General features: G+C 43.7%; 1 protein-coding gene across 1 annotated transcript in view; it reads right to left on the bottom strand.

The window, feature by feature from the left end:
• The window catches only part of uvssa (UV-stimulated scaffold protein A), a 57,256-nt gene that overhangs the window by 4,465 nt on the left and 40,037 nt on the right, over positions 1–12,754 (bottom strand). The window contains exons 10-13 of the mRNA XM_083980118.1: positions 6,614–6,827; positions 5,266–5,400; positions 4,377–4,560; positions 4,177–4,288 (exon numbers count right to left, since the gene is read on the bottom strand). Coding sequence (XP_083836244.1) covers positions 4,177–4,288; positions 4,377–4,560; positions 5,266–5,400; positions 6,614–6,827 — 645 coding nt within the window. The remainder of the gene's footprint in view (positions 1–4,176; positions 4,289–4,376; positions 4,561–5,265; positions 5,401–6,613; positions 6,828–12,754) is intronic.

Genomic DNA, 12,754 nt, shown 5'->3' with positions numbered 1-12,754 from the left:
TGTGCGTGTTCTTGTACTTACTACGTTGTGAGGACCGGAGTTTTTAACCAACAGAGTGAGGACATTTTATCCGGTCCTCACTTTTTCTAAGGGCTGTTTGAGGGTTAAGACTTTAGGTTATAATAAGGTTGAAGTTAGGTTAAGATTAAGCCTGTGAATATTCTCATTTGTCCAGGTCATAGTCATCTCAAGGAAATTTAAACCGAACGCAACTGGACTTAGTTATTTGTCTGGGAAGACGTTTCACCTCTCATCCAAGAGGCTTCATCAGTTCATGTAGCATCTGACCAGGCTGGGACTGGTAGGTTCAGAGTAATGGTTAAGCTTAGGCATTTGTTTTGGATGGTTAAGGTTAGGGTAAGGGGCTAGGGAATACATTCTGTCAATGAGTGTCCTCACAAAGATAGCATTACAAGGATGTGTGTGTGTGCGCGTGTGTGTGTCAGTAAAGCAGAGTGTAGTGTATCTCTGTCAGTGAGCCCAGTGTGCTGCATAAACTCTGAGACAACCCAGCACACACTAAGACTGTCAATCCTGTCAGGGAGCCACACGTCCACACAGTGTCCCCACGGTGTCCACACAGGGTCCTCACTAAGTCTACACACTCAGCGTCCACACTGGTTGCACAGACTAGTCGATTAGTCGACTGTACTGCTCCACAATGACGTTTTGAGCTTGACGTCGACTAGTCGCTGATCATGTGACAGTACAAGAGAAGAGCTGCTTGAAACAACAGCTGAGTGCGCTGAATGAAAATAATCCCTCACCCTAACTGATTTAAAGGGACAACGAGGAGTTTTGGAAAAGCGAAGTGTTTTCACACTACATTTATGAGCCTCCGCGCACCGTGAAATTCTTTGACCGGTGCAAGACAGACTCATGTTTTCATTCATCAAGAATTAAAGTCAGAGGTTGGAAGACGATCACATACCGTCGTAGTTCCGACCATAAACGGTGATTCGGTGGCGTTATTCTCATGACTCGCCACAAAACCGAAAGTAAGGAAGCGCTGGTCGGCTCGCCCAGCATTTCCACCATTAATTAAAATAACAAAATAACGATAGAGACAAAACCATATATTTATCGAAAATGGGCCCATTAACAAGTGTGGGTAACATAGATTCATCCACATTAATATGAGACTTTTTTATAACCAAATAGAAACTCCTCGTTGTCCCTTTAAATTGTCTTCTATTGCTGAATTCACGGCCTTGGTAAACTTGGTTATTCATTTTATTCTAGGTGAGAGTGTCCAAAGTGAGGACGAGGATGATGGTGAGGGAGAGCCAGTAGTGCTGCAATGGATCAGAGTTGATCTGTGATGGCTCCACGGATCGTTGATGAAAAAAAAAGTAGCATGTAACACTAGTGCAGCCGCACCACTTTTCATTGAAAAAAAAAAAGAAACACTTGTGCACAACAGCAGCCGAATAAGCTGGCAGTTAAAAAAACAAAAAAACAAAACTTGGCTCATATCAACAGCTTTACGTTACGTTTACCAACAACACTTGGACAACATGTTGTTGTCTAAGTGTTGTCCATTGTCTAACTGTGTCTGTTTATGCCTCACCTTTGTATAATAGCTTGTATTCTGTGTATTTTATCACTTTTATGTTATGTGTAGGGACTACAGATGGAAATTAGCTGGGAGTGAAATCTGGTGCAACCATCTTTTCATTTTTTTTTCTTTAAATGATTAATGTAATTGCACATTGTCCCTTATTAAACTAATAAACTAAACTAAACTAAACAGCAACAATTAACCAACCAGGATCAAAAAACACAAACTGTGAGTGAAACTGTGACGGAGCAGGACTGTGATGGTGTCGAGGCCTGTGTGTCGTTTTCCTCTCTAATTGATACGCCTTCTGATGGTGGACATCCATGTTACTGGTCTTTACTCACTTCATGTGGCTCATGTCTATTAAAGGGACAACGAGGAGTTTCTCCATCAGCAACGAAAAAATCTGCAACAATAAAAAAAGTCTCATATTAATGTGGATACACCCACACTTGTTAATGGGCCCATTTTCAATAAATATATGGTTTTGTCTCTATCGTTATTTTGTTATTATTAGTGGTGGTGGAAATGCTGGTCGAGCCGACCAGCATTTCCTTACTTTGGGTTTCGTGGCGAGTCATGAGAATAACGCCGCCGAATCACCGTTTATGGTGGGAACTACGACGGTATGTGATCGTCTTCCAACCTCTGACTTTAATTCTTGATGAATGAAAACATGAGTCTGTCTTGCACCGGTCAAAGAATTTCACGGTGCGGAGGCTCATAAATGTAGTGTGAAAACACTTTGCTTTTACAAAACTCCTCGTTGTCCCTTTAATGTCCACATGCCAGGGTTTTATTAGAAGACATGTCTTCTTCTGTCCTTTGCTTTATATCTGCTTTTACTCTCTCATAGTTCATCTCCATGTTTCTTTCTTTGCTGGGATTGAGGTGTTTGTATTCCACAGATACCTAATCTCCATCTGATCACATTTCACTTTGCACTTGTGGCCATGCTGCCAAACTCTCCAAATGATGACATCACACAATACTCTCATTTACATAGGCCTACTGCTGTCTGCACCTGTCCTCATTTGGACAATTACTTGTAGTAGATCACCCACAAAACACACACAATGTTCCCATGAACGTGAGATTTAATGCTCTTTACTTACTGGCAATACTCCAGTCAACATGTCTAGTGAAACTAAAAGACTTAACAACAGCTGTGTGTGAGTGCTGCAGGTGAAGGATGAAGGAGCTCCATCACTGTCACACTGATTTCTGTGTGTCTGTGTGTGTTGTGTGTGTCTATGTGAGATTGTGGATCAATAGTGCTGTTGGTAACAAAAGATGCTATTTCATAACTCACTGGACTGCATGCCATGGACACACACACAACCACACACACACAGTTGGTGGCTCACAAGACACTGCAGGCTGCTAGTTGACATGTGGACTCTCTTGGTCTTGGTCTTGGTCTTGGTCTTGGTCTTGGTCTTGGTCTTGGTCTTGGTCTTGGTCTTGGTCTTGACTCGGTCTGGTTATATAGTATTTTTGTACTTTACCTTCCTCTTTTAATTCTTTTTCATATATCTCTTAAATAATCTTTGTATAATTCTTTAATATCTTTCTTTTCTCTTAAAGTGATAGTTCACCCAACATTCAAATTTCACTCATTATCTACTCACCCTCATGTGGACTAAGGGCTGGGAGAAGTTTCAGAGTCCTCCGTGGCTTCTCTGAGTTACAGGGGGTCTCGGCGTAGCAGTGCATGTCCACATAACGGTTGCAAATGGATACCAACTGTCTTCGTAACAAAAAGACACACCAAAAAACATCCAAATACCTCCATGCTGCTCGTATGTAATGTCCGTCTTGTATTGAAGCCCCGACATGAGAAATTGTTCAGAAAAAAATTAAATAAGTCTATATTTTAAGCTTGTTTGTAGCGGAAGCTCCCAGTGTTGCTCTGCCGGAATCTCGCGCGATTTGCGGAGCCGTGAACTGTGTCGACGCAAATCGCGCGAGATTTGGACGGACCAGGAAGAGCAGTAGTGGGAGCTTCCGCTACAAACAAGCTTAAAATATAGACTTATTTAATTTTTTTCTGAACAATTTCTCATGTTGGGGCTTCAATACAAGAGGGACATTACATACGAGCAGCATGGAGGTATTTGGATGTTTTTTGGTGTGTCTTTTTGTTACGAAGACAGTTGGTATCCATTTGCAACCGTTATATGGACATGCACTGCTACACCGAGACCCCCTGTAACTCAGAGAAGCCACGGAGGACTCTGAAACTTCTCCCAGCCCTTAGTCCACATGAGGGTGAGTAGATAATGAGTGAAATTTGAATTTTGGCTGAACTATCCCTTTAAATTATGTTGTGCTTTATTGCTGAAATTGAATTGATTATTGATTTGTTGTATTCCTTGTGTTTTTTATGACGTTCTGACTTTGTTGACTTTGCATGTGTGTTTGAACAAACTGGTCACCATGGACACGCCAGTGTTTAGAGTCCAAATCATCACACCTGTCTCGCCTACAGGTGGTACTGTGTGTGTGTGTGTGTGTGTGTGTGTGTGTGTGTGTGTGTGTGTGTGTGTGTGTGTGTGTGTGTGTGTGTGTGTGTGTGTGTGTGTGTGTGTGTGTGTGTGTGTGTTGCTCCCCACCTGGCTGCTCCTCTCTCCGTCTCCACTCCTCCTGCTGCTCCCTCAGTCTGTCCTCCTGCCTGCAGGGTCGACCCTCCTGGTCTCGAGGAACGATGGGGCCGTGGAAAGGACACTGGAGGAAACAGAGTCACAGTTCAGACACACACCCCCCAACACACACACACACAGGCAGTCCAGGTGTGTGAGTGTGTGTCTGTTACCTTGAGCCGATCCTGCCTCTCACACAGCTTCCCGTGACCGAGGGGAGCTCTGCAGTGATGGCTGACAGGAACGAAGCTTCCAGGGAAGGAGATGTATCTGCTCTTACTCTCCGCCAGCAGCTGCTCATTCTCGACCTCCTCCTCCACCTCACAGGGAACCCAGAACTGATGCTGAGAGGCCGCCCTGCAGGAATAACAAACACAGTGTCCACTTGATCCACCACCACATGTCCTGACCGTTTCACTTCTGTCTGACTGGATTAAAGGAGACATATTATGCCCCTTTTCTACAAATTAAAATAGTTCCCATGCATCTTAAAGGAGAATTTCGGTCATTTTTGACCCCTAAATCGCTGTCCTGATGGTCAGCCAGTGTTTTGCTTCCCCCAACACTGGGTGACCATCAGGACAACGAGTTAGTGGTCAAAAATGGCCGGAATTCTCCTTTAAAGACATATCTGTGACATGCTTTGGTCAAAATCAAACATCACAGCTCTTTTCATCCTCTCAAAACAGCCCTGTTCAGAACGGCTGGTTTCAGTGTCTGTCCCTTTAAATGCAAATTAACCACTGCTTGACCCGCCCCTTCTACTGCTACCAGGTAGGGGTGGGGAGGGAACAGTTCGTAAAACCACATAGATTTCAACCTAGGGAGTCAGAAAATTACAGATTTTTTTTTCATCAGTTCTCACATTTTAGGGGCCAGAAGGCAAAACAAACACCTAAATATATGTTAAAGAGCCTTCAAAAAGTGGTATTTCCATAATATGTCCCCTTTAAATATAAAAACTTTAATTCTCAAACGGCAGTGTAGACTGTTCATAAAAAATAGGGGAATACCGTACTTAAATCATGTGTGTTTGTGTGTGTATGTGTGTGTTGTTGTTACTTGACAATCTTGCCAGCGTTGGGCTGCTCCTGGCCCCAGTAGTACAGGTCCAAACCAAACGGAACCACAGGAGCATCAACAGGCCTCTGATCTGAAGCTGATTGAGATGAACTGGGACCAGTGGAGCTGCTGCTGCTGCTGCACAGGAGACACATGGGGGGAGGGTTTACAGAAACACCTGATGGTTAAATGACTGACAATGAGCAGAGGACTTAGGTCATGTACATTGGATGCAGAGAGGTCCTCTAATGCCACCATTATCTAGCAGGAACATAATGCAGTGGATGATGCTGTCCTTCATATGCTCCACCAGACCCAGTCTCACTTGGATGAGCCAGGTGATTACATAAGGATTATCAAGTTCATTTAAAGGGATATGCCAACATTTTTTTTTCGTGTCTTGCCTCACTCCCGAGTCCATGACCAGCAGATAGACACCATCCTTTCGACTGTGCGTGCAGTAACAAGGGAGATAGAGCCGTATCGCCTGTAATTAGCTTAGCTCAAACACTGGAAGTGTATAGGTAGTGTTAGCCTGCCTCCTACCCGAGCTGGAATCAGCAGTCAGAAGCTGATTTCATTTTAGCTCTAAACTCTGTAAATATATCACTTTATCAACATTTCAAACATTTTTAGGTGAGAAAGTAGCCGTTTAGATCAGCAGTGTGTCGTTCATTTGTCTAAATACCAGCTGTTTACAATTTTGTTCTGACAAATTTGGCGCTACTCAAGCTAGCCGTTGTGACCAACGCACTTGCGGTTACTTTCACAAAATAAAACACCCGTTGCCCTTTACATACAGAAAACCATGACGATAGAATGTGTGCTTTTACTTTGAAATAGGAAGCTAACCTACCCTCAATGTAGCTAGCTTGAACCAAAATAAACCGTCTTTGCTTGAACCCTCCGTTTTGACCGATCTCGTCCCGTTAGCGGCATTTGACCGCTCAAGATGCCTTACCGGAGAGTTTTGTCAGCTCTGAGACGAAGATCGGTCCGTTTAGAGTTGCTGAAGAGTTTTGCTGAAGGCTAACACTACCTATACACTTCCAGCGTTTGAGCTAAGCTAATTACGGGCGATACGGCTCTATCTCCCTTGTTACTGCACGCACAGTCGAATGGATGGTGTCTATCTGCTGGTCATGGACTCGGGAGTGAGGCAAGACACGAAAAAAAATGTTGGCGTATCCCTTTAACATCATCTGATCCCCCATTCTGAAAGACAAGCTCAAAGCATGGAGGTGGATTCCTGACTGGGGGACTGTGTCTCAGGGACACAGAGGACTAGAGGAGTGCACCTACACAGTAAACTCCTCCCTTTCCTCAGTGAAACAGGAGGACTTGTTACCTGGACCCTGCAGGCAGAGACAGGTTCTGTTTGAGAACCCTCAGGGTTGCAGCTGCACATGTTGGGTCTTGCTCCTCTTCTGTGAGTCGCTTCAGACGCCTGGAGGAAGAGGAGGAGGAGGAGGAGGAAGGCTGAGGGGGAGGAGCAGCTGGTCTCTTAGCAGGAGGGGTCTTTGTAACAGGTGCTGCTGAGGTGGACGGAGACGGATCCAGCCCTGAGAACACAGACCAGACGGAGTTCAGATCAGACTGTAGACCAGTGGTTCTCAACGTGGGGTCCGGGGACCCCCAGGGGTCCTAGAGAGGGTTGAAGAGGGTCAACCTAAATATCAACCCAAACTTTTTTTGTTCGTTTGTTTTTTTTTTTACTTCTTTTTTTTGGACAATTTTACCACTTCTTCCTAGAAAATGTTTGAAGGTTTTTGGAGAAATTGTACCACTTTTTTCCAGAAATTTCTCCATAATATTTCCAAAAATCCACACCATTGGCCCTAATTTGAATGTAGAAAACCTGTTTGTCTCTTAATGTTCATAGTTCTATCAGGAAGTAGGGCACACAGAAACAGGCAGTGTGTGTGTGTGTGTGTGTGTGTGTGTGTGTGTGTGTGTGTGTGTGTGTGTGTGTGACACCACAGTCTTCAACACAGAGGGTAAGATCAAAGGGAGCACTAAGCTGTGAACTGATCCCACACATAATTAGATGTGACCTGCCACAGTCCACTGAAATTCAACCAGTAAAAGTCTTTTTTATGAAAAGCCTAATTGGTATATGATGATGTCAATGACACATCATGGTCCAGCGTTATCATCATTATGACAATAGGGGGGTTAAATGTGCAGGACTAGACATTTAGAGTTAGTTAGGATAATTGGTTAACAATCGAAAATGTGTTCAAATGATCCACCTGCAAGTTTCTGGACCTCTCAGCCTGGTTTCTGTTAAAGGGATAGTTCACCCAAAATTCAAATTTCACTCATTATCTACTCACCCTCATGTCGACTGAGGGCTGGGAGAAGTTTCAGAGTCCTCCGTGGCTTCTCTGAGTTACGGGGGGTCTCGGCGTAGCAGTGGATGTCCATATAACGGTTGAGAACGGAGCTCACTTTTCTTCGTCCAAAAAGACACACCAAAAAACATCCAAATACCTCCATGCTGCTTGTCTGTAATGTCCCTCTTGTATTGAAGCCCCAACATGAGAAATTGTTCCGAAAAAAATTAAATAAGTCTATGTTTTAAGCTTGTTTGTAGCGGAAGCTCCCAGCACTGCTCTTCCTGGTCCGTCCAAATCTCGCGCAATTTGCATCGACACCCAGTTCACGGCTCCACAAATCGCGCGAGATTCCGGCAGAGCAACACTGGGAGCTTCCGCTACAAACAAGCTTAAAATATAGACTTATTTAATTTTTTTCGGAACAATTTCTCATGTTGGGGCTTCAATACAAGAGGGACATTACAGACGAGCAGTATGGAGGTATTTGGATGTTTTTTGGTGTGTCTTTTTGGACGAAGAAAAGTGAGCCCCGTTCGCAACCGTCATATGGACATGCAGTGCTGCACGGAGCCCCGCTGTAACTCAGAGAAGCCACGGAGGACTCTGAAACTTCTCCCAGCCCTTAGTCCACATGAGGGGGAGTAGATAATGAGTGAAATTTGAATTTTGGGTGAACTATCCCTTTAAGGTGCATTTGCTGGTGATTGTCTCTTGACAATTCATTCTTCATTCATTTGTTTTTGTTGCGTTTATGTATCAATCAATCAATCAATCAATCAATCAATCAATCAATCAATCAATCAATCAATCAATCCATCAATCAATCAGCCCTTGAGACCTAGCTGTTTAGTATAAGGGGCCGTCCAAGACATAATTCATTCTGACCCACATATTCTCCTTCCTCATACACATATTCTCATTCTCACTCACATTCATTCTCCTTTCACGTTCATGTATGTATTGTTACTCACATACATACATTCTCCTTACTTCTCACACACATGCATTCTCCTTTCACATACATGTATACTTGTCATACATAATACCTATTTTTCAACACATGCACACATTTTCACTCTCACGTACATGCATTTACACTTACACACATTCTCTAATTTCACTTACATTCTAACTCTTGATGTGGCTTATAACTTAGAAGTTATAATGCAAGGTTTGATGGTGAACTCACCTCTGTTCTAACTGAAAACAACTGCTAATGCTAATGCTAATGTTACAGCTCTATTAAACAGGTCAATCACACAATAAATAGTCACATCATCCATGTGTCTCGCCATGATAGGACAAACTTCTCTCAAAACACACACACACACACACACACATCCTTGTAATGCTATCTTTGTGAGGACACTCATTGACATAATGTATTTCCTAGCCCCTTACCCTAACCTTAACCATCCAAAACAAATGCCTAACCTTAACCATTACTCTTAACCTAACTTAAACCTAATTATAACCTAAAGTCTTAACCCCTTAAACAGCCCTTGGAAAAAGTGAGGACCGGCCAAAATGTCCTCACTTCCCAAAAATGTCCCCACTCTGTTGGTTAAAAACTCTTTCCAGTCCTCACAACGTAGTAAGTGCAAGAACACACACACACACACAGCTGATTGTGGAAGTGAAACCAACAAAAACACATGGGTCCTATCTTCCACCTGTCAGGGCAGACAGTATGCCTTTGCTAGCTTCAGTCTGACGCAGTTCTGAGGAGCAACACCCATGTTCTATATATAGCAAATATTTCAGTGTAAATGGTATGGCATAAGACATGCACTCAAACAATGCCCAGCTTATGGAAAAGCCTGCAACTAAAGGACAAAGTCACCTTGCAAAGCAATGCTCCACTAAAGGTAGACCGACCAAGTGAATGGTCTCTCTGTGACAGCTTTGTGGGCATGGTGGCACAGGAGGAATCCAAGCCTACAGAAAAGGAAACACTAAGTGTGACTAGTGGAACAGGACAAGTGGACAGAGGCATTGCTTGTGAATGGAGTTGTCAGCACTTTGAAGCAGGATACAGGGCTGATAGCTAATTTAGTCAGTGAGCATGACGTCAGGGCCCTGAAGGTGAATGGACAACCCACTGACACAAAAGGCAAATGCAGACTTAAAGTGAGGATAAAAGGGAAGGATCACAGCCTTATGTTTGCAGCTGTTCCAGAGGGACACCTTAGCCACTGCTAGGTGACAAAACATGACAAAGACTGGGTCTGGCTGAGAGAGGGAACCTCAGCAACAGAAATGCATTGAACAGTAGCCTAGCTGCGTTTCCATTACAGATTTTCGCAAAATAAAAGCGATATTTCTGAAAAGTGCAATTGCTATTTGCGGGTGTTTCCATTGAAAGGTATTTTGCGAATGAGCCGTAATGCGTCTTGCGTTTCTATGGTGACGGCACAGCGATCTCAGCTGCCTACAGCTGGTGCTGTTATTGTTTTTAACAAAGACGAAAACAGCGCTTGATTTGTTGAAAGGCAAAGCCCGTGTGGCGCTGGCAGCGGCCACACATAAGGAAGCACTGACACTAGGGCCAGTTGTTCTATACCGTGCTGAGGCCCGAATGCCCCCTCCACTGTCCCCCGCTGGCCCGCACTCACACCACCTCCAACCCAAGCTGCTCAAGCACGGTTGCCTCCGTTGATCAAGAGGGATTATTTGTTTACCAACACGGCGGATGTGCGCTTTAACCTGACTGCAGAAAGAACGGAGCCTTTTAACACCAGCGGTGATGAGGCGCTGACAACAATATAGGCTAGGTGGTTGTGTCCACACACCCGTACTGGTTTATGTGACTAAAAGGGACATTTCGGCGCAGGAGGGAGTGGAGCGTGGATGCAAGCCAATCTCCTTCAACCATGCACGGAAAAGGGGAATGATATTAAAGGTTTTCTAATTTATTGAGAAACAATGCTCAGGTCAGCAATGCATGACAATAAACATGTGGTTCATTTGTCCCCTCAAGTTACATAAACACAGCGTGGACACACACAACTCCGCTGACGTGTAGAAAAGCGAAAAAAGTGTTTCCATTACACTTTTGCAATACACGTTTGTATCGATACGTCTCAAAAACCACCTCATGAGAGCGTAAAAACCTTTTAGCGATATTTGAGAGTTTTTTCAAAATGTAGGTGTTTCCATTACCAGTTTTTCATTTCGATATTTAGGTTTTTGCGCATTTCAAGGGGTAATGGAAACACACCTAATGTGGAAGCATAAGTGAACCAGTATCCAGACATCTTTCAAGGGCCTAACTTTCACCTTCAAGATACAGGTAAAAGAGAGCGCACAGCCTGTTGTTCATGTTCCAGCACCATCACTGGACAAGCTACAGCAGGAAGGACTGGAAGACAGCAGAATTGGTTAATCCCATGAAATTCCAGAAACAATGGTGATTCACATGTGTGCATGGATCCAAAAGACCTCAATGCCAACATAAAGAATGAGCATTACCAGATTCCAACCAGAACCAAAACTCCGGTGGGTCCTATACGTCCTATATGTCCCACTCTGCAGCGGAGACACAGCGGCCTATAGAGGGCCAGGAAGAGGATTTTCCTGTAAAGTTCCAGCCTCCTAAATTTCACCAGGAACTTCATTAGTGTAAACAGGACTATTGATGAGGCTCGGATGTATGTGGATGACATTGTGCTTCAGGGATTCCAGCATCTGGAGAGAAAAAGCTACTGTTTTGGAGGAAGGAGAGCCAAGATCACAGACATTTGCTGAAAACACAGGAACTAATTCTAGAGTACCAACCTGAAAATGATGCTGTCGCAGCACCAGCAGCAATAGTGGATCAACTGAGCAGTTATACACATCACATGCTGAGAAGATCTCCATTGTTAAGGCACATAGACACTATCTTTAAAACACAGAGATCAAACTGTGAAAAAAAAGATCTAATAAAATAAAATAAAAATCAATAGGGTCAATAACAAACAAACCAATGCTGCAAGGCTGGATGGTGCGTGGAATGTTGGTCGCTGCTTTGTTGTGACATCACAAAGTTACAGGAAGTCTTGACGGCTGGTTTTAAGGCTCAGTTTCTGGCATTTTGTGCATTTCTTTGAACTGAGGCTTTGACATTTTCACAGATCAATCCAGAACCTAGAGCTGCTTTAAAATCAAACTACTCATTCACAGCTATCTATATACTGCATAGGACCTTTAACTGTACTACATACAACATGGATATTAGCTTATTGTGAGTTCAGTTGATTAAAAAAACCTAACTCTATTAATATCCACCTTTTTTGCCAGCAATGGAAAAGGATCTAATCTGCGGGGTTTGTGCTCTGTCTCAGGTTTAAAGGTAGGCTACAATATGTAAGAAATCTAAAGCAACTGGCTGTAAAATCGTCCTAATATGCCACAGAGACTCAGGAATAATGTTCATATAACATACTGAACTCACCAACAACAATCCTACAGCCAAGATATTCGCATTAAAAACATTTCTTTGCAGACCGCAAATCATGTTTATGTTTTGAATTTCTATGGTTGGCTTGTGTCGCCACCCAGCGCTTTTTCCCCGTCACAGCATCAGTGGCATTTCAGACTCCGGGTTGCCAGTTAGCTTCCACTGAGCTGCAACTACGGCTGGGAGATAAAACCAGATCGCGAAAAAAAAGATTGTGTTCTAGGCTATTATCGGTTATTATGGTCATATTTCCTTGATATCACACGGTAGAAATAAGCAGCTTGTCGCTCTGCCGTTTAATAGGCTACACAGCTTGCTGTAGTAAGCTATAGCCTAGTTGAGCTGCTGCTGAAGCTAAAGGGAAGCATTACAAAGTGAAAGTTAGAAAAGGGGGAGGAAATGTGGCGAAATGGAGCCGATGGTAAATTAAGTGATTGTGAACGACCGGAGAGATTGTGATTGTGTCTCCGGTCGTCATGTTTTATGATCCGACGTCAGAAAGTGGAGGAGAAACCATAGACTGTAAAGGGAGAAACGGAATGAAACGGAGCGGCTGGTGTCGTTTATTCTGCGGTAAGACGTCTCATATGTTGGCTCATCTACGGCGTGCAGAACACGCACTAACACCTCGTCCTGACATGCAGCGAGCAAGCAAAACGGCAACGAAAACTCACGCGAGGGTGTCCTGATATGCAGCGTGACGATTTTG

The sequence above is a fragment of the Trachurus trachurus genome (genome assembly GCF_905171665.1).
Source record: "Trachurus trachurus genome assembly, chromosome: 10".
Taxonomy (NCBI): domain Eukaryota; kingdom Metazoa; phylum Chordata; class Actinopteri; order Carangiformes; family Carangidae; genus Trachurus; species Trachurus trachurus.
Note: the sequence above shows the minus strand (reverse complement) of the source record. Positions and strands in the feature narration are given on the sequence as shown.